This window comes from Bubalus kerabau, chromosome 13 (genome assembly GCF_029407905.1).
Source record: "Bubalus kerabau isolate K-KA32 ecotype Philippines breed swamp buffalo chromosome 13, PCC_UOA_SB_1v2, whole genome shotgun sequence".
Classification (NCBI taxonomy): Eukaryota; Metazoa; Chordata; class Mammalia; order Artiodactyla; family Bovidae; genus Bubalus; species Bubalus kerabau.
In genome coordinates this window covers 58,301,658-58,328,316 of record NC_073636.1, presented here as the reverse complement: position 1 = coordinate 58,328,316, position 26,659 = coordinate 58,301,658, and the positions used below count along the sequence as shown (strand labels likewise).

General features: G+C 45.1%; 1 protein-coding gene and 1 long non-coding RNA gene across 6 annotated transcripts; one reads left to right on the top strand and one right to left on the bottom strand.

Annotated features, from left to right (window-relative positions):
• Nucleotides 1–1,143: 1,143 nt before the first annotated feature.
• STX16 (syntaxin 16) lies at nucleotides 1,144–26,363 on the top strand. Of its 4 annotated transcripts, none has more exons than XM_055544613.1 (9): nucleotides 1,145–2,409; nucleotides 6,414–10,208; nucleotides 16,764–16,871; nucleotides 17,485–17,625; nucleotides 18,735–18,900; nucleotides 19,930–20,021; nucleotides 20,561–20,704; nucleotides 22,076–22,156; nucleotides 24,881–26,363. In XM_055544613.1, exons 3-9 carry the CDS (start codon nucleotides 16,779–16,781, stop codon nucleotides 24,983–24,985), a joined length of 822 nt encoding a protein of 273 aa, XP_055400588.1. In that variant the 5' UTR covers nucleotides 1,145–2,409; nucleotides 6,414–10,208; nucleotides 16,764–16,778; the 3' UTR covers nucleotides 24,986–26,363. The 4 variants fall into 4 exon arrangements, with proteins under 4 accessions (XP_055400586.1, XP_055400585.1, XP_055400588.1 ...); XM_055544612.1 differs by having other exon boundaries at nucleotides 2,328–2,460; XM_055544611.1 differs by lacking the exon at nucleotides 6,414–10,208 and having other exon boundaries at nucleotides 1,144–2,409.
• LOC129625780 (uncharacterized) lies at nucleotides 2,402–3,366 on the bottom strand. 2 transcript variants are annotated; one of them, XR_008701605.1, is made up of 3 exons: nucleotides 3,245–3,366; nucleotides 2,852–2,919; nucleotides 2,402–2,538 (listed from the first exon to the last, which is right to left on the bottom strand). It is a non-coding gene; the product is annotated as an uncharacterized LOC129625780 (long non-coding RNA). The 2 variants fall into 2 exon arrangements; XR_008701606.1 differs by having other exon boundaries at nucleotides 3,208–3,336.
• Nucleotides 26,364–26,659: the final 296 nt, after the last annotated feature.

Sequence of the window (26,659 nt, the reverse complement as noted above, 5' to 3'; positions counted from 1 at the left end):
TTTCACAGTAATTTTTCTTTACACAACAGATACACAGAAACGTTCTCCTTTAGAAAACAAAATTATATGTATGTATGTACAGGGTGCCGCCAGCGACACGGTGAAACCCGGCGGGACCCTCGCCCCGCGCCCCGCGGGTGCTACTGACATTCGCGCGCGGGTCTCCGCGCCGGCCCGGCTGCCGCCCTTTGTGACCGCCGACACCGGCTTTGTGTTTCCCATGTTTGCTATCTTTCCTTTGCAAACTCGGCGCTTAGCACGGGGGAGACGCTCGGAAAATGCACGTGTGTGTGTGTAAAGTTTGTTTCATGCAGAAACAATTGCAGGGATCGGGCCGGTCCCGGGTGCCGGGGCGATTTTCCTTTGTTAAGACTACACTCTCGAGTGCGGCTCGGCGGCCCCACGGTGGTCCCGGCTCGACCCGGGAAGGGGAACACGTTGCCGCCCCAGCCCCGAGCCCCTGGGGAGGGGCGGTTGCCCGACTCCACGACCCCGATCCACTCGGGCCCGCGCGCCCGGCCCAGGCTTTCTGGCTCGGGCTTCGGCCTCTGGGCGCTAGGGGCGGCGGGGAGGGAAGGTGACCTCGTACGGCCAGTAGGGTGGCCTCCTACGGCCCGTGGCGTGGCCCCGGGCAGGACACCCCGCAGGACTCGGGCCTCGCTCGCTGGGCGATAACCTGGCCCCCGCTTGCCGCGCTCGGGCTCGGGCGACTCGATTCCAACGCGCCCCGGCGCAGCCTCTGCCCAAATCCCGCCAACCCGAGTCCACAACCAAGTGCTGGGGTGGCGGAGGGCTCCCCGACCCAATTCCAGGGCGCGAAAGCGGGCTGGGGGTGCGGGGGGCGCGGGGCCCGGCTTGGCACACGGGCGCGCTGGCCCACTAGGCAGGGAGAAGTGGTTGGGGGCGGGGGGCTGTCAAAGTTTCGGGAACTTTTCCACTTGAGATTGTACAACCCTGCAGTGCCCCCTACAGAACGCGGCAGCCGGGCAGGTCCCCACGACCCCCTGACTGCGGGCGGCGGCACGGCCCAGGCGGCCTGCAACTCTAGCTGGAGCTTTTGCCTTTTTTTTTTTCCCCTTCTCCTGCTTGTTTTCCTGACACTTTTTTTTTTTTTTTTCTTTCAGAATTGGGGAAAAAAAAGAAAAAAGCGAGCGCGAGCCGCCGCCTGCAGTGGAGCGTGCTCGGCCTCCAAGAGGCAGTCGTCTCCAACTTTTCCTCTCCCGCCCCAACTCCGCGCGTCTCAAACTTCGGCTCTGCTGGAGCCCAAATCTGCCTGCCGCTCAACTCCACTCTAATAAGGGCGCCAAGGCCCCTGGCAGTTGTTTGCAACGTGGGGCCCACGTTCTCGAGGCTCAGGCCTGCCCGAAGGCCTGCTCTCAGCGCCTGGGCCCAGTTGGCAAGGGGGAACCTAGCGTCCCGGCTGCACCCCGGGAGAGGGCGGAGCGCTCCCGTGCCCCGGGGCAGGGGGGTAGGGATCTCCCGCGCCCGGAACGTTGCGAGCAAGGCTTGTGAACGTCGCAGGGGGGCACTCTCGAGAGACGGACAGGAAGAGGGCCAGGGGGGAACGCCAGAACCCGGGACCCACAGCACGGAAACGGCCCAGGGGCTGAGCAGAAGTCAGATCCCGGGATGGAGGGAGCCGAAGAAGAGTGAGGAGGCCGTGAAGGCAGGCTCTGCTGCCCTCCTGGAGGCCGGCAGCCTGCTGGGGCAGTGGAGGACCAGGCCACCCATAAAGGGAAGGGGTCAGGAGGTCGGGGCCCCGGCCTTATAGGGCTCAGACCAGGCCCCAGCAGGAAGCAGCAGGCGTTCAGGGCCCAGGCCTGGCTCGGTTGTCCAAAGGGGGGCCTCAAGCAGGCCTCTCAGGCCTCTGGAGGGCAAACTGAGCCAGAGGCAAGCCTGAAAGCACGGCCCAGACGCGTGTGAGCCAAGTCAGACATAGAAGGCTCGGGCCCTAGGGGGTGTCAGAGACTGATGTGGTAGGGGGCTTTCGAGTCTTCCAGTCCAAAGCCGGATTGGCCAGTTAGACGCTTGTAGATCCAAGGTTGGATTGGGGAGGGGTCTCTGGGAAGTTGGCTAGCAACGCAAGGATTGGGGGGATTTGAGTGCTTAGAGATCGGAGGCAGGCCCTGGGTAGGGGGAGTCAGACAATTGGAAAGCCGAGGTGTCATCTGGGGAGGGGTCTTTGCGCTTGGAGGAAGCACAGAGCAGCACCTGCTTGGCTGCAGGCCTGCGAAGGGGACCAGGCCAGGCCAAGAGAAAGAAAGTGAATAAACCTGGACTCTTAAGTGGGCGGGGGGCCCCTGAGCTGGGGGTCACAAAGGGTGAGACATGGCCACGAGGCGTTTAACCGACGCTTTCTTGTTGTTGCGGAATAATTCCATCCAAAACCGGCAGCTGTTAGCCGAGCAAGTGAGTAGTCACACCACCTCCAGCCCTCTGCATTCACGTAGCATTGCTGCGGTGAGTCTCCAGGCGGCCTCCGACACACGCCCTGTGTGCACTGCGGCTCTGCCTGTCTGTCTGTCTGTGTCTGTCTCTCTGTTTAAAAAAGAAGATAAGACTAGCATGGAAGTGCGGGGTCTATTGGCTGGGGTCTGCGAGCTTCGATAACCCTGGCTGGGGAAGAAGCATCTAGATCCTGCTCCACCTCTGCCTTGCACGCTCTCTTCACTTCCGCATCCCTCTCCTTCCTCCCCCTTCCACCCCCCGGTTGTCCCCGCGCGACCGGCGCCTCCAATTTACATATGTTTTAGCACTGAGATTTGGAGGCTTTTTTTCCTGAAGCCTTTTTGTTCCGTTTTGTTTTAAGCGCCCCCCTCCTTCCCCCGTCCGCCCCCGCAGACAGCCTCACTTTGGTTCTGATGGTCGGTTTGCAGGCTGGCAGATCCAAATCCTTGCAAATGAACGATGCCCTCCTCCCTAGAGAGGAAGGAGTTGGGTTTTGTTTTTTTTTTTTTTGGTGGCTGGAGGGGGGGGGGGGGTTTAATGGCCTCGCAGCCCTCTGTGTGCCCGTGTTCTCTGTGAATAATTGCTTTGCTGTTTTTCATGGGGGTTCTTGTTTGTGAGGCTGTAAGGTGCTTGCTTCTTCGTTTTCTATTTCCCAGACAGGAAATTAAGCTTTTTCTTCCATAGGAACTTTTTAAAACGAACGTAATGTGTATGTGAAAATTAACCCCCCAAATAGCACACGGTTTTGATTTAATTAACCTGAACCTTTCTTTAGCCCAGCTGTAGAATCTCTTACAGGGAGGGCCTGGAAGGATGACTGTTGTTTTCCTGTTTGTTTGTGATAAAGGGCTACTTTCCCCGTCCAAACCTCAGTCTCCTGCTCTGTTGAACAAGGAAGTGGGTGTAGATGGTCTAAACAAAGGGTGATGATGAGCTCTGGGTAGCCTAAATTGAAAAGTTATGATACTAATTTGTAATGGGGGGGCTCCTGCCTGTAGACAGGTTGGGTTTGAATAGAAGCAGCATTGGGGGGAGAGTAAAATCACTCCAAGACTGGATTCTTGGAGGTTATGCTTGACATAAGCAGTTTTGGGGCTCTCACACTTACTTCACCTGTTACGGATTATATTCTTTTTAAATTTTTTATGACTTGATCTAAATGCTTCACACCAAAAAATGGCCATCTGTCTTGATTATTGACAGAGCACCTACAAAGACAGTTTTTCCTTTTTGTTAATCACAAAAGAAAAATGTATTTGTCCATCTTCCTTATGTAGAAAAGCTATTGTAAACTGTGTGAACAGCTTTAGGAATAAAATCACAGTAAACTTAAATCAAAAAGCATAGAAAACAGGGACCAACTGAGTGTGTGTAGGTTTTCAGTTACTTGAGAATTTGAAGATTTTTTACATTTGTAAACTGAAAAAAAAAAAAGGTATTATACTAAGTGCAAAATTGAAAACAGGCTAATTCCAGCGCTAATTTTGAAAAGAATTTTCTGAAATAAACTAAGAAATAGGGAGTAGAAATTCAGTGGGGAAAAAAACAATCCTTAGTGGAACCTTAGTTTTGCTAAGATGTAAAAATTCCATGTTCCTCAAATGGCTTGATTTTATGCTACCTTGAAAGGAAAAAAAAACAACTAGAACTCATGTTAATATTTCTAAAATATTAGTTTTTAACTGATTTTAAAACGTTTGCTTTAAAATTTTTAATCATATAACGTTCAAATACACTACACCATAGGATAACGTGAGGCTTTTTTGTTGTCGTTGTTAACCATTTGGTCAGACAGTTTAAAAACCTGATGTCCAAGCCGGCAGCTTTTTAAAAGTGCATCTCTAAGTAAAACCTATTTTTTAAATGGATTTCTTAGGCAATTTTAAATATATATATAAACTAAGTCATATAATTTAAAATATATAGCTCATGTGTACAAGTTGGAAAAACAGATATGTCAGAAAATGTACAGGTATATTTAGCTAACTCAGACATTTTCTCAAAAATAGATTTCTAAGTCAAACTAAAAATACATACCTAATTCAGAACACTAAAAAATATTTTCTACATAATATACCATTGAAAATTTTACATATATTGGTTTGACTATTTAAAAATTTTCTCAAATGCTTATAAAAATCAGATCTTTTAAAATATCCTTATTAAAAAATCCTTGTAGTCAATTCAGATTATCTGAAAATAGGTTTTGCAATTAAACAAACATAGTTTGCCTAATTTAGAATTAAATAAGTCACATGTTTATATATTTTTATCGTGTGCATTAAAAATACATGGCATGTCATAGATTTCTGAAGTGTTTAGGGGTAAATTATTATATTTTCAGCTTGCTTGCAATTAATTCTACAGAAACCATTTCTGCATTTACACACAGAAATAAATATGGCAAGACAGCATGACTACATAGAGGGTACAATATTTTTCAGCTTTTCTGCAAGCTGAAAAAATGTTGTAAACATTTTGGGGGAAAAGCCGTGTCTAACACAATTTTTAAAAACTTTATTAAATAATATTTTTAACTGCATATCTAGCTCATACAAATTTAAAAACGTCGTTTCTGAGTTGTAAATTTTCAAAATCTTGTAGCAAATCAAAATTAATGCTGTCAAATTTGACTGGGTTTTAGGTGATATTAAGAAATTAATTAAAATTCAATAAATTTGTTAGACTTATTAGTGAGATCTACTGAAATGTTTACTATTGAAATGTCCAAATATCACTTACTTTATATATTTAATCATAATCCCCCCCACACACAAAGGAAACAAATAAGGCAGAGTGTTACTTACTAATTGTTAAGTCTACTGATGAGTATTTCAGGGGAGGCTGTTTCATTTTACATACTTTTCTGGGTGTTTGAAAAAGCATAAATAAAAACTTAAAAAATAAATACCTGTCATGTTGAAAACACAAGTAAGACAATTAAAATACAATTTGTATATATTTACTAAAACTCAGGTAATTAAAAAAGAAGTAACAAGGCTCTAGTGTCTAACTTAATTAAAAAATAAACTGAAATTTCTACTTTCTAGTTAGAAGAAAAGGCTGTAGAAGTTGATATTGGGGTGGGCAAATTATCTCACAATTAGAAATAGATCACATTAATTTTTTTCTTTTTTTTTTTCAGTTTTAAGCCTGAATTTTCACCTCATTTTGGGTGAAAGCTGTGGAAATTGATTGTAAAGTGGCATTTGTGCATGAATGTGTATATGACACACCTCAAAACAAAGCTCACATAAAACTGTATTCTTCAGAAAAATTAAACAGGCTTTTTTTTTTTTTTACATCCCTGTTGGAGGAAAAAACTAGAAGTTGGTGGTTGAGGGTGGTGTGGTTCATTGTGTGCACCTATAAATGCACACTAAAACAGGTTTTTGCATGCTTCAGGCAAATATGTCACAGCTAAGCAGGAATTGAAGGAGGATATGCAGTGACAAAACAAAGTCCCAAGGGCCAGGGGGGACCTAAAGGTCATTTGACCCAACATCCCCTCTGTGATAACCCCTCTGCCTGCTTGTCTTGACTGCATTCTGTGATGGGGATAGGAAATTCCAGCAGGCGTCACCCCCACCTCAATTACTACCAAAAAGCGCTTGCCTCCGTGAACCCCATCTGTCAGTGTCTTGCATCCTGTGATCCCTGGCCCTGGCCCCCGGCCCCTAGGGTCTGACACAGGAAGCCCTTTCCTCCTTCTGCAGGACAGATAACCCTGCAGCTTGCTTGTGCCCGGGACCTTTCTCTAGCTCAGCAGTCCTGGCTCAGGCAGGGAGGTTAAGTTTCTTGCCTATGCATGAAGTCTAGTTTTCTGGTTTTTTCCTGTGGGCATTTTAAAGTTCAGCGCCCAGAACTGAACAAAATTCTACTTAATTGTGGTCTCCATTGTGTTGATATTAGTAAAACTAATTGTGAAAGGCCAGGGGTTTGATTTTTTTTTTTTTTTTTTTTAGACTCTCAGCAAAATGCAGCTGTTGCCATTTCCCATTCATTCTGCTTTGGCCTCAGTTTCAGATGCCCCATCACGGTTGTGCCTCAGGGCAGCATGAAATACAGGGAAGAGCACTGGACTCCAAACCTGGGGATTTAGGGCCAAGTCACACTCTGGCTGGCTCAGAATGCAGGTCTCTGGGCAAGCTTTTAATCTCTTCTGACATCTTTTGCCTGATTTGTAAATTGAGGGTTTGAGTTAGGGGAGATTTCTAGTAAGTAGTCCTGTGGATTCAGCAGTGCTTTCTCAAATTCTCTTTTAATGCATTGTTTCTCCTAACCAAGCCTTGCAGTCTTAGCTTTAATTTGAAAAGGAGGAAATCATAGTCAACAGCATTGCCCTGTCCACCAGCCAGATGTTACCGCAAAAATCCTCAAAAGTAGCTCCAGTACTGTGGAGAAGTAGCTTTGACATTCCATCTGCCAAGTGCAGGTTTTAAGGCAACACCTCATTCAAAAAGTTACAGGCAGCTTAGCTTTAGGAAGCTAAGAATTTATAGTGTTAAATAGTCACTCAAAAAAAAAAAATGTGTAAAGTCTTAAACGAATGACAGGTAGATGCTAGGTTGCTCTTCTGATCTGATGAGGTGTTATGTGGCCTGTGTGATTCCCTTTCATCCCTGGAAACAGATCTTATGAGGGGACTTGAGCTACTTTGCCTAATCTATTCTCTGCTTTAAAATAATACACGATCTATAAATGGAAGCTGAAGTTAATTGGTCTTAGATTAGTTTGAAAGTAGCACATTATTTTTAATAAAATACATGGTGTGTTTTGTGGGGGAAGACTGAAGGTTAAATATGTTTATAAGAAATCTGAAGTCCTTCTTCAGTCTTGACAGTGATACTAGCCCAAGATTTATTGAGCGCTCACTATGTGCCTGGCTTGGGGCTTGTCCTTCTGCACGTGTAGCCTCACTTAGTCCTCATAGAGCTCCATCACACAGGTGCTGCTGTTTTTTTCTCTTGATACAGATCCAGAAACTGAGGTTTCAAGGAGTTAGGAAACTTGCTCAGTGGTGCCCACCGGACGAGCCAGGGAACTGGGATAGGAACGCAGGCAGGCCTGGCTCTGAGCCTCTGCTACCTAGTGGGCCACAGGCGTGCTGGCAGCTTTTCCCAGACATGTGCTGCAGGTCCCGGAGAAAGGAGGAACCCATTTAAAAGAATATATATACACACATATATACATATATATTTTTTTTACTATAACATCTTTCTTTATCTCACTTTACAATCACGCCAGTCCATTTTAACTTGCACATTGAAGATTCTAAGTTTTAGTCCATGCCGAGTCTGTTGGAAAATTAGTCCCCTGTCTTTAGAATCCAAATATGAAATCATTGTATATTTCTCTTTAGATCTATTTGCTTTTCTGCTTCTAAAGATTCCATTTGAGCAGAGAGGCTTACTTGAGCATAAGGGTACTTTGTTGGATGAAAGTGAAGCAAACTTTTATTTTGGCAGTAACGGAAATAAAGTAAATATCACTATAGCATAGACCTGTATTTCCAACTCATTTTGCTCAACTTTTCCAGACTTCCTGAGTAAACACAGATGGGTTTCCACTTATTTTTCAGTTTTATGTAGAAAGTTCTTTAGACCTTAAATTCCACATGCTACTTGGAGTTTTCAGTATTTGCTTGATTGCACGCCATTGGCAGGTCAGAAGCCTAGATTTAGACATTATAAAGATTTAGAAGGTGATGATGTGTAGTATCGTGTTTTTCTTTGGCTCTGTTTTGGTTTTTCCTGATGGTAATTCTAAATGTTTTAATTCAGGTCTTGACAAAGTTTCCTGGTGAATTGGTGGCAGGGGGAGTTTCGAAACCTGCTAATTTTAAGTAGCAAAGTCGGAGGGATTGATGCGCTTCAAAAAGATGATCTCCTGAATCTAGTTCCTGATGTGGTAGTAGCTGCCTATCACTAGTAACTCCCTGAAGAGCTGGTAAAAGTAGAGAGGCTGGAAGGTGGGGTAGAAAGAGGCCTGAACACCTGGGTCTGTCTGAATCTCAGCCCTGTGCCTTTGGGGAAATGAATTTATATATTCTAAAACTTGATTTTCTTATTTGTAAAAGAAAAAAAGAAAAATATACCCAAGATTCTGATTTCACCTCTTGTCAACTAATAATTGCAGAAACTGAGAGATCAGGCTGTGTGCTTCATTAATAATCCAAGAGGCCAGGCTCCTGTGCAGCAGAGATCTTAACCAGGGTTTGCAGTAATATTTTATCCAAAGATTAGACGCCAAGGAACCCCTGCAAAATGGGTAGATGTGCAGGTTGAGATACCGAATTAGAGGTTTTGCCCTGTGTCTTGTATTACTAATAAAAACACCTCAGTGCTTTCGTGCTGAAATGTTAGCTTTTTTTTTTAAAAAAAGGAGGTTTTTCTTTTATTAAAGTAAAAGGTAATTAAATCAGATTTCCATTTGACACTATCTCCTCTATTAGCATCTTATAGAACTACTGTCATGGCAGGGTATACACAGAAATACAGTTCTTGCTCTCATGGCAAATTGTAGAAGGAATGAAGGGGCCTTTCAGCTTCCTATAATGTCAGCTAATTGAATTTTTACACGGAGGAATGTTGTGTGGTTACACTGTTATTACTGTCACTGTTTAATAGTATTTTGGCCCTGATAGACCAGTTTCATTTGCACTATTAATTTTTAAATAAGGAAGTTATGTTTTTTTATTTTCTAAATTTACTGCTCAGGATAAAAAAAAAATCAACACAGTTGATTATTGAAATTCACCACTAAGTATTTCAGTGATCAATACTGTTAAAAAAAAAAAGGACCTATTTGTTCACATTATCTACCATTAGTAAAGATCTGTTCAGAAAATAGAGTTCCACGTTGATTGTAAAAAGATCCTTTCCTTTTAAATTGAAACTTAATCTTCTGCCTGCCGATGCTTCTTCCTTTCTGCTCCTCTTAAAAAAAAAACTCCCCTTTTTGTTTTGTTTTACTTTTTTAAATAATAGCCTTATAATAACAGTGTGCCTCCTAGACTTATAATATATGCCAAGCAAATGGGGAGAGTTTTTCTTTTCTTGTACCACCTGTGTCTCTCTCCGGGGACAAGTGGTTTCTCGGCTTGCTTATTGCCACGGAGGAAGCCGTGTCTGCGGGATTTAATTTGCAGAGCCCTTACATATGTGGTCACTCAAATATCATCTGAATACAGCCATAGACAATTCTTGTGGGCTGTTCACGTTCTGATTTTGCTGCATTTGCAGTGCTGATTTACGTGCTAAAATTTACTTTTATTTGACACAGTGAAATTATGTTTTAGCTTTGCTCTCTTATCTTCCTAAGGGAAATTTAGAATATTGTATATGCTATTTGACATTTGTGAAATAGAAATACCATTATATTTTATTGCATTTAAAACAAGTATGTTTTATTTGTTTCTATTGTATTTTAATTTTTACAGCTGTTTATTGTTTGATTCCTACCTCTCTTACCAGAACAAGCACAGTAAATGAAAGTAAAAAACACAGTAAATTAAATATTGATATAGCTTTTTTTTTAAAGCAAGAATTAGAAGGGGGAGATTTTTTAAAAGCTTTGATTAGTAGATCTGTATTTTTAGTCAACTTTAGAGTTGCTTGAAATCTCAGTGTTTTCTCAACTGACCATCCCTTATCTGTCTGTCTGTCTGTCCGTCCCCATCCTTTGTTTTTTTTTGCCCCCCGCTGTCCCTAACTGGATGGGCTGATGGCAACAACATATCTCTTCAGGAGCTGGATGAGGTATTGTGTTTTCAATATTTTTGACTGTCAGTATATACAATTAATGCCTGTTTCTCTTGAAATCTTTGGTTATATGTAAAATGCTAACAGAGTTTACACATATTTTAGCATTTGTCATGATTACTTCTCCTTGTTGTGTTTTACAGTTTAATCCTTAGGATTCATTTACTGTGTTTTCACACCAGGTGAATTGACGATTTAGAGAAGGGCTTGGTAACAGTATCTGCTACTCTTGGGAAAGTGTCTCAACTCTGGAGGCAGTAAAGGTTGAACGCGTTCTCCCACTTAAAATCAGCCAGATTGTTTTCAGATGATGCACGAAGCTCCCTTGGCTCCCCAGGCTGTGCAGGGGTGTCGTGGGGGCGGGGTGGCGGTGGTGCAGGAGGACGTGATGTCTGGCAGAAGCCCTCAGGAAGCCGGCCCCAGAGCCACCAGACCTGTTGAGCTGTCTGCTGAGGTGTCACTGGTATGGAGCTAGTGACCCTTGGGTCGTGCTGGCTGACTAATGGTTACGTGGCCCCCTTCCTAGCAGCACGATTTTGGCCTTTTCATTACTTATTAGCAATTCTCCCGGAAGATGGAGAGGGTACGTGTTCACAGCACTTTATTCCAGTCATGCTAATAAAGCGTGGAGGAAAAAAGAGATTGAACTGTGATGGTTGGCTTTGTGTTTTCTATTATCTGTTTCAGCCAGGAAGGGGTTGGAAATACTTTTCCTCAGGATATACGTTTTGAAAAGGGCCCTTTTAAAATTGGGGGTGGGAGGGTGTCCTTGGCTTTTGTTTTAATTTGGAAGTATGAACTGTGAGGTGGGGTTAGACCCACTCACTGTCTTTGAAACCAGTGGGTCCCTTACTTGTTGGTAATAACTGCAGATGGGACACAGCCTGAAGACCCTTCCTGGGGAGCTGGTTGCCTGAAGTGTGCAGCCTCACTTGCTCCCTGTGCTGCGCCTGTGAGAGGCTCCAGCCTGTCTCAGGCCTGCGGGGCAGTGAGCTCCCAGATGCAAGACCACGTGGGAAGAAGCCTGATGTATAATGATGGATACTGCAATTCCCACTCTTTTTAAAAAAAATTATTTATGTTTTATTTATTTATTTATTTATTTTTTTTAAGAAAAATAACTCACATTCAGGCTTGTGAGTACTTGGGAGATTTTTGAAAAGAGACACAAGAAGCTGTTGACAATGGATAACTTCCAGGAAGTCTGGGGTGGAAGGGAAACTGCCAGCCCTTTTCTTAGGTCGGGCAGATAGTTTTAAACCATGCGCGTCTATTGCTTGAGTCATTAAGAACCAATTAGTATTGAAAACCAAACCCATCCATCTAGGAATGGGTGCTGCCCTTACTGAATGGTTTGGAAACGTGGAACCTGTGGCCCCCAAAAAGAAGTGTGCCCTGGTTGGGGTTGGGGGGGGCGGTGCTGGGAAACAGTCACAGTGGCCTAAGTTTGAACACTTCTCCCACTCGGCTCATCAGGGTCATCTTTCCTGAGGGCTCCGCCGTCTGAACCTATTTCCAGGCTCTCCTACTTCCTCTTCAGGCAGCAAGTTCCAGACACTGGCTCCCCCCGCCCCACCCCAAGTTCTCTCTGCCACATTCTGGAGCAGAGACCCAGAGTGAGAGCCACCTTTCCGGCCACATGCCCCGAGGCCCAGCCTGTCCATTCTGGGGCCGCATGGCCCCTCAGCCCGCCATCCGCTCACTTCCCCTTCTTGTCCTTCATCCAGAATCAGCACATCAGTTACGAAGTGAATTGTACATGACATGTCTTATATTTACTTCATTAATTCATTGCATTTAGTGTTGACTCACGCACTTAATTATGAGTGTGTGTTTATTACGACTGCGTGCCCGGTGCAGAGAAAGAAGCGGGGCCGTGTTGTGAACAGCGTCCAGAGTCCCAGCTTTGCCAGGGTGCATTCGGGCTTCCAGTTGCCCCCGACGTGGGTCAGATGGAGGCCATCCCTGTGTCGGTGAGGCCCAAGCACGCTGTCCTGACTGTGTCATGGTGGCCACATGGGTTTGTCATTTCTCCTTCTCAAATCACCTTGAAAATCAGCTGTACCCTGGGGATACCAGGCTCTGTTCTTCTCCAGAAACAAGTAAGGGGTGCCCCGGGAGAACACCACCCCCGTCACTCTCCTGGCCTTGATCTCATCTACTCCCCACCTATGACAGAGTCATCTCCCAAATTGTTGGCTTTTTAAATTCATAGAAGGAATGATTTTTAAAATTACAAGATGTAAGCATCAGGTTCCCAAACCACATAGCCTGGGAAGGGCAGGGTGAAGTGGCTGGAGCGTGGGGCCAGCCAGCATGGGCTGCTCCCTGGTCCCCCTGCTGGGGGCAGCATTGAGAAGGGAAGCCTCAGCCCCTTGGTATCGGTGTTTGAGGAACAGGGCGCCGTCTTCTCTGCAGGTCTGTCTTGGGCTGAAAGTGGGGGTTCAGTCCATAACCTATGATGCGTGCAGTTGTTGCTTCCTACTTTTTTTTTTTTTTTAAGTTTGTTTATGAGAGTTGAGGGGGGGGAAGGAAGGTTAGTGAACCTAGCAACATTTTGTCTGGGTGGTGTGGTTGTCAGAATTTTTAATTCTGTATTTTTTGCACACATAAAGAAATGACTATCTTGAACATTTATTGTTTCATAATCAGAAAAGGTAAACACTATTTTAAAACGATCACAGATCAGAAAGAAAAAACTGTGGTGCTGATAGCCCAACTCTTTTATATAACATGCTTCTTCACTTCCTCCAAGGAAGGAGGTTTCTTCAGCCTTAAATGTCTGTTAGCCATTTGAGCACAGTGACTTGACTACACCATGTATGTGCCCACCTTGTCTCAGGTGGAAACCAGAGCCGCCAGGCGGTGTTTGCCAACTTCCTGTCTGGACTTGCCGCAAACGATCCAGAATTGTCAGTACTGGTTCTTATTACCAGTGCATTATGACTGAACTTAGTTTATTTTTTTTTTTAGATGAGTGTGCATGTGTGTGTGGATATATTTGACTTTTCTAATCTCTCCAGAGGCTTTGCATAGCCTTAATCTTATGGAACACTAAATCAGACTTCTCATAAAGGTCGGGTTTTATAAGAGGAAGAAGGCTGTATAGTTGGAACAGCAAGATTTATAAGACAGTGTCGTGCGTGTGTGTGTGTGTGTGTGTGTGTGTGTGTGTGTGTTTTCTGTCCATAGATCAAGCACTTGTCCGTGCTGTCTGGTGTTCTTTAAAGGGACAGTTGTCGATGTCTGAAGTGGACCAAGGGCATAGATAACTTTGATGAACTCAACAAGAAGCCAGTGGGCGTGCCATTGTGAGCAACCATTGGAATTTTCCTGCACTGATGCAGTTGAGCTGGGTGACTCTGGGGTGGGGTCACACACCCTATAGTTCTTAGAGGTCATGAGTTACAAATAAGAATTCTTAAATTCTTAATTCTCAGGAGTACAATTTTATTTATATATTATTTTGTTATTCAAAAAACATGGAAATTTTTTTTTTTTTTTTTACTTCAGAAGCATAAGTTCATTTAGAAAAGCTTTAGTGACCATCATCGTCTCTTCATTGGGGGGACATGGAATGGAAGAGCAGCAAGTAAAGTGAGTGAAAAACCTGACAGCTTTTTAAGGCCTGAGTTGACTTGGATGGCAGCTTGGAAACAGACATATTTTGGATCTTAAAAATGAGAAAACGTTGAAATGGGAAGTGAGGTTTCTGAAGTTGAAAGGGTGATTGTTTTGCATTTAAAATGTATTTTTTTAATGTTCATCTTTGTTCCCAGTTTTAATTGACGGTTACCTTCCGTTAGATTTTTCCCTTCCTAAAACAGTCTATTTTTTTTTAAAAATGGTACATACTGTGATACGTATTAAAAGCTGATTCCAATCAAATAAATGACACGTTTCTTGTAAGGCTGCCTTTCTTAATCATGATAAACTCTTGCTATAGATGGTATCATAAAGGGGACAAATTATTCCCTGTTTAAAGTTTTTAGTCTTAGAGAATCAGCTATTCTGTCTCATTGGCACAATCCTGATACAGCCTGTGGGAAAGCTGGGGCTGGCTAGCTGGGGAGTCATCTCTCCCCTTGGTCCCCAGCAAGCTTCCTTGGGACGCCTGAAGAGGGTGTGTGTGTGCGCTCTTTTACCTGCATTTTTGGGGGGCACAGGTCTATTATGTAAAACCAAGTACTGCTTAAAAAAGAGTTGAATCCACTTCAACTGACTTCATATGTGATTTATAAAAATTTCTCACTTGTTTCAGAGAAATTGATAGTAGTTACTACTGTGCAGATAAACTTAGGTAAACCCTCTGTATCTTTTTTGGTTTAGTGTATTTTGGTTAACAGTCACAACAGTACAAAATTGTGAGTTTAGCATCTCTTAATAAAACAAATGACTACCATCATTTTACTGAGAAATGGTGTAACAGGAACAGGCAGTGTGTTAGATGACCAGCTGGCGCAGTGGAAACTCAGTGACCCACAGGTGTCGCTTTGTGGGAACAGCTGGAGGTTTAAGTTCTGCTCCAGGTAGGCAGCAGCTCTGTGTCCAGTGCCTGCTGTCCAGCCAGCAGGTGCTGGGTGCTGGTCTATGGTTGGTCCCTTTTGGTTTGGTCATTGTGCCCACTCCAAGACTGCACAGCTCTCGGTGGCTTTGGGGGCAGTTTTGAGGAGTACACAGCTGTGTGTGGGGTGGGGGGCTGTGTCTGCAGAACTCGAGAGAGGCCAGTGTGTCCATGCCTCTGTGCTCAGCCGAGCCTATCCTGTGGTCCCTGGTGTTGCTGGTGGGAAATGGATCCGAGGACTGTGTCTTGTGTTGTTGCTGTTTGAAGGTGAGGGCTTGTTATCCTGATAACATTTTCTTAGCAAATTGCAGTTGTATTTCATGGGCCTGCCAAAGTGATTGGCAGCTGGTGGGGTGACTGGGGCTTCCGGAGTCAGCCAACCCAGGTTTTAATCTTTCACATAATAGCTTTGTGACCTTGGGCAAGCTAGTTAACTTTTCTGGGTTTCAATTTCCTCATTTATAGATTGGAATAATAGCCCCTAGCTCACCTAGCTTGTGTGAGGGTTAAAATAATAAAAGGAAGGTAAAATTCCTATTAGTGAACTCTTAAAAACAAACAAGGTGGCTGTGGTTGAGAATTACACAGCACAGACGCAGAGCCCCGATAGCGCAGGTGGGGTGACGCACCATTTGTTCAGGACCTGAAATGACACTGGCCCTGCAGGGTCCACGCCACTGCGGAAGGCGCTGGGCCTGATTACGATTCATATGCCCAGGGAGCACTGCTGGGGCGGCTGGTCCCTTCAGCGTGGTCATTGCGTCAGACGCCCCCCCTGAGCCAGTAGGGGCAGCGCCTCCCCCGCTGTGACAGAGCCCGATGCAAGACTCCAGTGTGCTTTTAGGAATTTTGCTGTAATCTCCCTGTTCCGGGTTTAGGGCTTGTTGCCTGAAGAATTCTTTTAATGTAGGCTTTTCCTTGTGTGATTTTTTTTTTTTTTTACCCCCTTTTATCCTCATCTGAGTATGTTAAAAATTTTGCCTTGTTCCTTTATTGTTAGAAGAAAAAAAAACTATTTGCTGAATGAGTGAAAAAATAAATTTAGATAAATGCAGGGAGTGGTGAAGAAAAGCAGTATACATTCTCTACCCGGTTCTGCAGTGCGATTTAGAAAACGTACAAAGTCCTACCTGTAGCAGACTTCTATATGCTGTTTTCCATTATTTCCTGATCATCATTTGCATCTTTTGAAACTGGCGTTATAAATTCTGAACTCTGGAGGGGTACCTCAAGATCCTTTCAGCTGTTCACTGCCTCCAGGCAAGAGAACAGTTTAACCACACCAAACCTGTGATTTCCCTCCCATTCTTAAAAGCTTTCCAAGGCAGTGTATTACATAGGTAAAATAAACAAGTACTACGGAGATCATTTGAAAATAAGGGAAAATGTTGCCTGTGGACATTTAAAGAAAGAAAGGGAGTGACAGTGTAAGATTTCCTTGAGATTTTAAGGATTGCTTTTGCCAAATGGTAGATAATTTGCGGACTGTTTAGGCAGCTCTTTCACACGTTTTAAACCTGGTTAATGATCTTGTGACTAAGATAACTGGATCAGCCCTATTTACGAAATAAGCTAAGTGTCTGTAAGTAAACCTTGAAATGTTTGCATTCGTTCCATTTATAGCCTAGAATATTTTCTTTTTTAATGTGTCTGATCAAATGAATTGCTGAGTTTCATGCCACCCCATCATAGTACAATACTAAGGTTTTTCTTTTAAGGATCTCTTGTTGACTTTTTCGTTACATTTTCATAGCCATATCAAGTCAAATTCATATTCACAAGTATGTCCAAGGAAATTAGGAAGTGGTGCGTGGAGGTAGGAAAACAGTTCCATATCCTAGCAGTATCGAAAGCAAGTTTGTAATCCAGGCAAGTGCATTTGCTCCTGTATTTCTGTGTCTTAGTGAGCGACATTTAAAAGGGAGTAAGAGTGTGCTTGTCTGGACTGAATTTGAATAATTTTTTAATGTCCCTTTATTTCTTTGTAGCTCGCTGATGATCGCATGGCTCTGGTGTCAGGCATTAGCTTGGACCCAGAAGCCGCAATTGGTGTGACAAAGCGGTCCCCTCCTAAATGGGTGGATGGAGTGGATGAAGTAAGTGGAATGTTCGTTTCACACTCTCTTATTTATTGAGGTAATTATGACATTAACATGTTTTAAGGTATCTGCCATAAAGATTGATTTGGCTGCACTTGAATGCATGTCCTTGTAAGTGTGTTGGCTTTAGAATTATTCAGGTCACACACCACAAGAAAGGTGTGTATGTCTGTGGGCATGCTTGTGATTTTGGTTTTAGTAGTAACTGGTGGCTCAGTGGTAAAGAATCTGCCTGCCAATGCAGGAGACTCGGGTTTGATCCCTGGGTTGGGAAGATTAACCCCTGGAGAAGGAAATGGATATCCACACCAGTGTTCTTTCCTGGGAGATCCCATGGACAGCGGAGCCTGGCACGCTACAGTCCATGGGTCACAAAAGAGTCGGACCTGTCTTAGTGACTAAACAACACCCAAATTACAGAAAGAAACTGAAGAACTGTGTAACCAGAAAGAGTGGTATTTGAATGTCTGGTGGTTTGAATTAAAGGTTGCTCAGTCAACTATGAATTGGCTGAAGACTGAGCTCCATACTCTTGCGTGTGGCTGGTTGTCTCAGAGGCAGCCAGACACTTGGAGGGAGAGAGTAGAGCTCTGGGATTTCATTTGTTTAGATACAGTATGATGTTGGGCGGATTAAACAGAAGATGAAGGAGTTAGCCAGCCTTCATGACCAGCACTTAAACCGACCTACCCTGGATGACAGCAGCGAGCAGGAGCATGCCATTGAGATAACCACACAGGAGATCACCCAGGTGAGCAGGAAAGGGGTCCTCAGGTGGGAACTTGGTCTCCCGGCCTCCTCACCCTCTCAAAAGCCGGCCCACGGTACAGTGCTAAATGAGGCCTAGAGTTTCGCTTCCCAGCTTGAAGTTCACAGAGGGATCCAGGAGGCCCTGAGCTCCTCCAGGTTTCAGCATCTGCACTCCTTGTCCTGCAGGAGTGGGGACTGTTTTTTGATTGTTCTTAAATACTACTGTGGATTGATCTGAAAATTAAATTCAGAGCATTATTGAGTTCAATCATTTGATTTTAAGATGTGTAACTTCTATTGTATACTAGTTTGCAAATTTTTTTCTTGTTAAAGGGTAGTTGTAATTGAACAGATGGGGAACAGTTGCCCAGACTGAATCTCTTGATATCCCAGAGAAACTCAGCCTCCTGGAAGTGTCTCTTGTAAAATGTTAAACTTGAGTAATTTTAAAATAATGTGACTCAGGACTTCCCTGATCGTCCAGTGGTTAAAAATCCGCCTTGCAACACAGGGGACACAGGTTCCATCCCTGGTTGGGGGAGCTAAGATCCCACATGCCCCCTTGCCAAAAAAAAAAACAAAAACATAAAGCAGGAACGATATTGTAACAAACTCAATAAAGACTTTTTTTAAAAGATACTTTAAAAATCTTAAAAAAACAGTGTGACTAGTCTATAAACAAGCAGTTACATTTTTCATTTGTTTACACCTCCTGGGTTGCTGCTGCACAGAGATGGGGCATGATGCGTGGGGAAGCCCTGGTGGGGCGTTAAGAGCATTTGGGTCCTGGCTTTTAGCGATTAACAGTAATATGATTCTCATTTAACTTCTCATTAACTTCTCAGACCCCAGTGTTCTCGTCTGTAAAATGGAAATGATAATAATAACACCTGCCTCTTAGTTAGGGTGGCTGTCGGGATTAAATGAGAAGGCTGTGAGGAGCAGTGCACACGCATGTGCACACGCAGCATCTGTTCAGGTCTGGCTCAGCTCCGATTTCCTAGCCATCCTCAGTGCCAGCCTGTGCTGCCAGAGCCCCTGTGTGTCTCACTCCGGCATGCAGGCACCTCAGGGCCCCCGGCCCACTGTGAGCGCCCCCTGTCCTCCCAGCTCTTCCATAGGTGTCAGCGTGCGGTGCAGGCGCTGCCCAGCCGGGCCCGCCGGGCCTGCTCGGAGCAGGAGGAGCGGCTCCTCCGAAACGTGGTGGCCTCGCTGGCCCAGGCCCTGCAGGAGCTGTCCACCAGCTTCCGGCACGCACAGTCCAGCTACCTCCGACGTGAGTGTCCACCCGCACCAGGCTCTCAAGTGACGAGCGTCCCAGCGCTCAGGTCACAGGACAACTCTGTGTTTTGTGTCCTCTTCTGCTGGTTCTCCGTTTTGTCCTTTGCTTTTCATGGTTAGCCTTTGCATATCCTCTTACTTCGTGGGGTAGAAAGTAGCTCTTTCTGCCCCCAGTGGTAGCCACATCCAAGTTGAGGCCACCCCATGGGGCATTGACAGTCCTCCTCTAAAACAACAAAAGAGAAACTTACTCTTTTGTCAAGTTTAAAGTATTCGAAAATCAATCTAGCATATTGAAAACATGTAGTTTTCTACGTGTTAGGCTTGCGGGAGCTGCTGATAAATGGGTAAAAATAGTTGTAATCATGTTGAAGCTTTATATTTGCCTATCTGTCTAAACACCTTACTTGGGAATAGTTAAAGCAGACACATTCTCTCCCAGCCTCCCTTCCTTCCCAAATAGTGCAAAGTCAGGTTTCAGCTACATCCTCATTCAGAGCACCCATAAACTGGCTTTTTCTGTATTGCCATTGTAATCAATGATATCCCCATAGGCTCCCCCAAAAGCTAGTTCTCCCTCCTGACAACTGGCATATTTGTGTTTGTGCTTTCATTTTACTACTTCTAAAATTTGATTAGGGCCACTTGGAATTCTTAGCAGAGATACTTTTAGAGAGAAATACTTAATGTTTTAAATGTTTTTAACAGCAGCTGAATGTTTCTGCTTCACTTAGAGAGTTTCAGATGATGGTGTTGCAGTGCCATTACCTGGCATCCAGTGAATTGTTCACACTTGCAGTGTGATTTCTGTCCTAAGTAACCCCGAATGCTTGCCTGCTGTTGCATGGTTGTGGTCCTTTACTGTCCCCCGTCTCTGCTGGAGGTGAGCAGGGCTTCTTCTAAAGTGGCCAAGAATGTCTCCGTTTTGACTGTTGAGTTTTACTCTAGATGCCCCCTTTTAATGGTGGAACAGTAACCAGAATGGTTTCCATATTCAAGTAAAGTGAATTCCTATCCACGATAGGCATGAAGAATCGAGAGGAAAGATCCCAGCATTTTTTTGCTACATCAGTACCGCTGATGGACGATGGCGAGGATAATACTCTGTATGACCGGGTACGTGTCAGGGCCACAGACCCACCTGCTGCTCGTGTGCGCTCTGCTGTTTCCTTCTCTTTGTGGACCTTTAGCTTCCCTGAGACACAGCTGGATTGGCACTGCGTGGCGTGCACATCCATCCAGTGCTTTCAGCTGGTGGGAGAACAGTCATGGGGGCCATACTGTTTCTTCCTTTCTAAAGACTGCATGGAGACCTTGTCAGGTGCCTTCCAGAACCTTCTAGAAAGCAGTCTGCACACCCCACTCCCAGGAAGAACCCTGAGACACGCAGGCTTCTCCCTGGTGCTTTTGCCACTTGGCTCTGGGGCAGCTGCCGACAAGGGGTTCTCTGTGTCCCCCGCTTTGGCCGGTGGTGCTTTAGAGCCCGCTGATTCAGGGAGATCTTTCTTGTTAGGGAAAAATAAGTGCTTGTGTGTTGTGTGCTCTATAGAAATAGTTTCAAATTTTATTTTCTTTAAGTTATATCTAAAATGGTACACCATCACTTTCTTGGGAAGAGATCTCATGTGCACATTTCGTCCTTTTTGTTTGGCTAGGGCTTTACAGATGAGCAGCTAGTGCTGGTGGAGCAGAACACGCTGCTGGTGGAGGAGCGGGAGCGGGAGATTCGCCAGATCGTGCAGTCCATCTCCGACCTGAACGAGATATTTAGGGACCTGGGAGCCATGATTGTAGAACAGGTGTGTGTATTTACCTGCCTCGTCAGTGGGCTCTCCTGCCCTGATACCTCATTCTTCCCCAGGCTTTTCAATTCTGCACTTCTGTCAGGAAAGCAGTTGTAACCCATTCCTTCTGTGTATATACAGTGTGTGTGCTCAGTCATGTCTGACTCTTTGTGACCCCATGGACTGTAGCCTGCCACGCTCCTGTGTCCATGGGATTCTCCCAGGCAAGAATACTGGAGTGGGTTGCCGTTTCCTACTCCAGGGAATTTTTGCAACTCACTATGTATGTGTGTATGTATATATGCGTACAAATTATATGCAGACTGCTGTCATGCCCCATAAAAATACTAATAAACTATTTTTTAGATAAGAAACAGGTGTCCGTGACAGTGCTCACGTTCTCTGCCTCCATCCCAGGGCTGCTCCCAGGAGCACCCCGTGCCGGGAGCCTGGCTGGCTCTGCCAACGCTCAGCGGTGATTGTGACGATGGATAAGTTTTCCCATCTAATTTTGGCAGGTTATTGTGTAACGGCAACTGGAACCACTAGCCCTCAAGTAGAATTAGATTGTTTGTTCACTGTTACAATCTGATTAGGGTGTTTTATTATCTTGCCAATGGGGATTTGGGTCCTGATCCCCCGAAACCAGCTGCAGACTGGAGCAGACAAGGCTGTGGAAGATCTAGTTAGGTTAATTACTCCCGTGGCTCTCATGGAACTGTTCGTGCTGTCGTCTCTCCCAACGCAGCGCATTTCTGTTCAGAGCCCCATCCTGCCATGGAGCCTGGTGTTCTCTTCTTCCTGTTTGAACCCAGCAATTAAAAAATTACAAGCAAAACTCTCCTGGAGGCGAACGTGTGATTTTACATGGTGTGTTGGAGCTAGCCGTGTTTGCTCTGACCCATGGAGGCGTGTGGAGATGCTCAGACATGATAGTAAGTTTCCAGACCTCATTCTAATCAGGCCCGGCTTAACTGGCCTTCTCTGCTTCCTTGAACCTGTGAGTTTAAGCCACAGATGGGCACAGAAGCAAGCCCTTCACCACTCAGAGCCTGTTTCCACTGAACCATATATTTCTTAAAGCCCCAGTAAGCCTGAATATGGAGTATCCTGTAGTGGCTAAACCCAAAAAAGAAACCTCAATTTGTCAGTATTTTCTTCTCATGAGCTGGGCTTTCCTGCAGCTAACGGCGGCGCTCTGCCACTGAGTACCTCACTCTGCTTGGTGATGGACTCCAGAGCTGACAGGGTGTCCCTTTACCCCACAGTCAAGTAGAACAGATAATCCCATGGATGCCAATGCCTGCAATCTGCATCTCTCGTTTCTGAAGCTCCATTTTCCCAGTTGCGCTTGTTGATTGTCTGTGACTGTCATTTATCACCCAGGGTACCGTCCTCGATAGAATCGACTATAATGTTGAGCAGTCCTGTATCAAAACTGAAGACGGCTTGAAACAGCTCCACAAGGTAATGGCATATCTTTCAGTAGCTGAGAATTTGAAGAATTGTTTTCCCATATCAAGAATTCATACGAGGCTTGTCTTCTGTCTTAACTGTCCCCAGCACTTTTGTCTGTCATCAGCTCGAGATGGGGCTGTGAAAATGCAGCCTGTCGTATTATTCAGAGCCCACCATGGGGGCTGTGGCCATTTCCCTGCAGTTAGTGAATCCCAGTGCACCCCACATGCAGAGTTGAAGTTACTGAGAACCCCTTTCTGTGACAGGAAACTCTGAAAGAGTCGGGGTTTTCTTCCTTTTAGAAAATATTTTATTCCTTGGCTAGGCCCTCTTGTTTTAGGGAATCGATTTGAGTGGGTATTTGTTAAAATCCGTGTTGTGCATTCTGTCTGCTGGTAGCTGCTGACTCAGGCCTCCCTTGTTGTGATACTTTTCTGATGAATTGCTGGTGGGGATTCATTCTGGAGAAGATAAAAATCTAATTTTCTCTTTTAATTACCACAGTATATCTGTGTACCACCTTGAGGAGAGAGTAGTCTGTTGAAGTGAGAGTATTAGCTTTCTCATTCTTTGCTAATAATCCGATGGCTGTCTCCAGAATGTTTTTCATGATATTTGTTAAAAATAAACGGAAAACATCCTTAAAAATCTTGTAATCAACCACGAGAAACACGTATGTACACTGCTGAGTGACTCTCATATATAATTGACTGCATGTTTTCTTCAGAAGGAATGAGGAATACTTCACAGATGAAATAAATTCTGTCCATCTCCTCATGGACAGCAGTACTCCTAGCCATGTGTAATGGTCATTTTCTCGATTCACTAATGTACTTTGTCATCTCTCTGAGACCAGTCGCTTCCTGTGGGAGAGGTGACCGTACCTGGCCGTGGTGCCAGGTTTACGGAAGGTGAGGCCTCACACAGGTCTGACCAGGAACCCTCACCTTCCTCTTCTATATGCTTGTTACCACGTGCAGGGCAGGAGTGGGTTGGGACGCCAGCAGACACTGAGAAAGAGGAGGTCTGCCTTGTGGACATAGGAGGCTTTTTAATTTTTTTAAGCATTCGGTTCATTTGGTTGCCACATTTTATGTATTAAAAATGTGAAAGCTAACTTTAGTTTCTCACTCTGTAATATCTGGGCCTTCATATGCTGTTGAATTATGCATCGGTTTTGAAGTTTCTTAAATAAAAACTAGCAAAACATGTTTTGTAATACAACAGAGATAAAGGGGAAAAGCTTTCTCCACAGGGGTGTACATATCTAGTGGGAACTACAAAATTTGTTTAAGGTTTGACTTTATAAATCATTTTGAGAGGTTTTAAAGTGTATCACCTGGTGTCAGCTTCAGTGGTGGTTACTGACTACAAGAGTGAGCACGTACTGTCCTCTCTTTGGCTTGGCTGGCCATTGCCTTGGCGGTCAGCTCATCTGAGGCTGGCAGGGCCTTGGAGTCACTTCTTCCGATGGGTGAATGTGTCCTGAGGTTTCCTCCTGTGGATGAGTGGCCTGGTGGGTGGGCGGGCTCACTTAGGACACAGAGCTGCTGGTCAGAAGGTTGGTGGGGATGCAGAAGTGGGTGTGGGAGGCTGGACCTTCTGAGCAGGTGCTGCCCTCGAGCCGTCTCCTCGCTTTCGCTTTCACCTTCGCCCTCGCCTTTGCCATGAGGCAGTGCCGTCCACAGAAGTGTGGGGAGTGTGCTCTCCCCATGTGGTCAGGTGGGGAAGGCAGGGGCACCCCACTCCAGTACTCTTGCCTGGAAAATCCCATGGGTGGAGGGGGAGCCTGGTAGGCTGCAGTCATGGGGTCGCTAAGAGTCGGACATGACTGAGCGACTTCACTTTCACTTTTCACTTTCATGCATTGGAGAAGGAACTGGCAACCCACTCCAGTGTTCTTGCCTAGAGAATCCCAGGGATGGAGGAGCCTGGTGGGCTGCTGTCTGTGGGGTCCCACAGAGTCAGACATGACTGAAGTGACTTAGCAGCAGCAGCAGCATGTGGTCAGGGACACCTTCGCTACTCTCTCCTCCCCTCTCCTTTCTCTGAGTCACGTTTCTGCCAATAGGCGTGTGTCACTAGCCACACAGGATGACTCAGCTTGGGTGGGTTCTTTCTGCACCTGACCCCATGGGGCAGCTTTCCTGTTTCTGGTGGGTTGGTGGAAAAGTCTGTTTGGGTTTTCCTGTAGCATCTTATGGAAAAACCTGAATGAACTTTTTTGGCCAACTCAATACTTCCATGGATGAATTTCTTCTTGTTTGCAGACTCAGAGGAGGTAGAAGAGCTTCTCTGGGGCCCTCACTTCTCTCCCTTCTGGCTGGTGTCATTGGAGCCAGAAGTTTGACTTCTCAATGAAGGAGCTGTGCATTCCTCCAAAGAACCATGTCTGGAAGTGAGAGGCTTCCATAGAAAGAGTGGGTCCTTGCGGTCAGTGGAGGGGGATGTAAGGAGAGGCAGGCTGTGTGGAGCTGAAGGCAGAGCCTTAGACTTCTCCCCCGGCCCTCAGGTGATGGTGGATCCCCAGCAGGTGCTTCGTGAAGCTTGTAGGTAGGGAACTCCGGGGTCATGGGAGTCAACTGAACTCTAGGAGTTAATGGCAGTGATTGTGATGATGGAGCCGGTGGCAGAGGTGTTGGGTGTGCAGGTACAGCCAGAAGCTAGGACCAGAAACGAGGCAGACTTGATTTTGGAGAAAATGATGACCCTTTCTCCTTCCTCTTTCTGTAGGCAGAGCAGTATCAGAAGAAGAACCGGAAGATGCTCGTGATCCTGATATTGCTCGTCATCATCATCGTCCTCACTGTTGTCCTCGTCGGCGTGAAGTCTCGCTGAGCGGCATCGGTCCGGTGTGTGCGGTGCGTGGACCCGGGCATGAGGCCCGGCACCCAGGGGCTCTGGCGGAGGTGCGGCCCCGGCCTAGCCGGGGTGGTGGCGGTCCCATGGACTCCTCGGCCCGGTCATGCTCACACGAGGGGAAGGGGCATCTGTTTTCCTTCATTGTCAAGACGTGAAGGACCTTGGATACTGCTGCGGAATAGAGATGAGTTCTCGCTTTGGTGTTTTTTTTTTGTTTTTTTTTTTCCAGAAAGAAAATATCAGTTGAACGTTTACAGGCCTCGTCACGCTGTTGATGTATCATACCTGTATATGCTCTTTTTTTTTTTTTTTTTTTAAGCAATCATGTTTGAGCAGCATGTTAAAAGAATTTTTGGAAAAAATTTTTTTAAACCATCTGGTTTTCAAGAAATTTGGTACCAGAAATTTATGGGTAGAGGCAAAATTGCCTCTTCATCTTTGTCTATGTATTTTCCAGTTGAAAACAAACTGAGAAGTCCTTTAAGAATTTATAATCCGTTCCCCATTAACTTAATTTAACTTTTCCATCACTGTTAATGATCAGAGTAACAAAGTGTGAAAAATAAGAAACTATCATTGATGTTAATTAACACATTTAGATGGGCCAGTTAAAACAGCTTCATAAGTTTAAATTAATTGTAAATGGAGTATTCCTCATCTCAGATTTGTGCACTGCATTTTCTCCTGTAAACCGAAAGGGGTTACTAAGCAGAACCAGCCAAATGCAAGAGTTGATGATTTGAAAGAACCTCACATTAAAAGGGCGCTCGGCAGTGTCGGAAAAGTCACCAGAGCTGGCCGGTATGTCCCCGTGCCCGTCCCCAGCCATCCTTGCTCAATCCATTACTTATATAATAACTACATAAAGACCTGTTCAAGCCAGACACCATTTAATGGACTGTGAATTTACATGGAGGCCATTCTAAATGGGTCACCCCATTTAGGATTAGTGGGTCTCAAATTATTAACCAAACATGACTCCATTTCAAAGTAAAATATTCCCCCAGTGGTTTGATTTATTGGCCCTTCCATTGCCATTGAACATGCCCAGAAGGTAGGCATATTCCTGCCGTTTGTGAAAATCTTGGCTCAGAAAACCCCTCATTTGTGTGAGCATGAACCAGGTCTCCAAAGCAGGACTTTGTTGTTCACTTACCTATTACAATATGGTGCTCAAACATATTCCTGGACCTGTGGAGTAGTGTGGAAAGTGATGATAACTTTGAAACCTGAAGTTGTTCGTGTTTTAACGGGTCTTGAGACACCAGTATAGTTTTAATGGTCTTTGTGTCATTTTTGATGGCTTTCCATTGTTTTTACCTCTTGTAAAATGTTTTAAAAGAGCATGACCTCATTAAGTGTGCTACGTTTTATTTGGACCAGTCACATAACCTGTCTCTCTAGAATTGACTTTGAAGTTATTTCCAGAAATTTAAACTCAAACCCCGAGATTCAAGTTGTCCAAACAGGTCATGTGCTTAAAACCCAGACCACTGCCCAGCCTTCCCATCCCAAGCGGTTCATGAAGCCGGGCAGTCCCTGGTTCCCTGTTCCTGACGTGGGCGTGGGGTGATCTAAAGGCATCCCTGGCATATCGGGAAGTAGCATGGCATTCCCTGACAGCTACTTACTAAGGAGGAAGGCCGGGAA

Excerpts from the sequence above, each read along its gene's own strand:
- STX16 (XM_055544610.1), top strand. The coding sequence starts at position 2,329 with ATGGCCACGAGGCGTTTAACCGACGCTTTCTTGTTGTTGCGGAATAAT. Across the intron at positions 20,022-20,560 it reads ATAATACTCTGTATGACCGG|GGCTTTACAGATGAGCAGCT; the intron begins GTACGTGTCAGG and ends TTGTTTGGCTAG. Across the intron at positions 22,157-24,880 it reads GCTTGAAACAGCTCCACAAG|GCAGAGCAGTATCAGAAGAA; the intron begins GTAATGGCATAT and ends CTCTTTCTGTAG.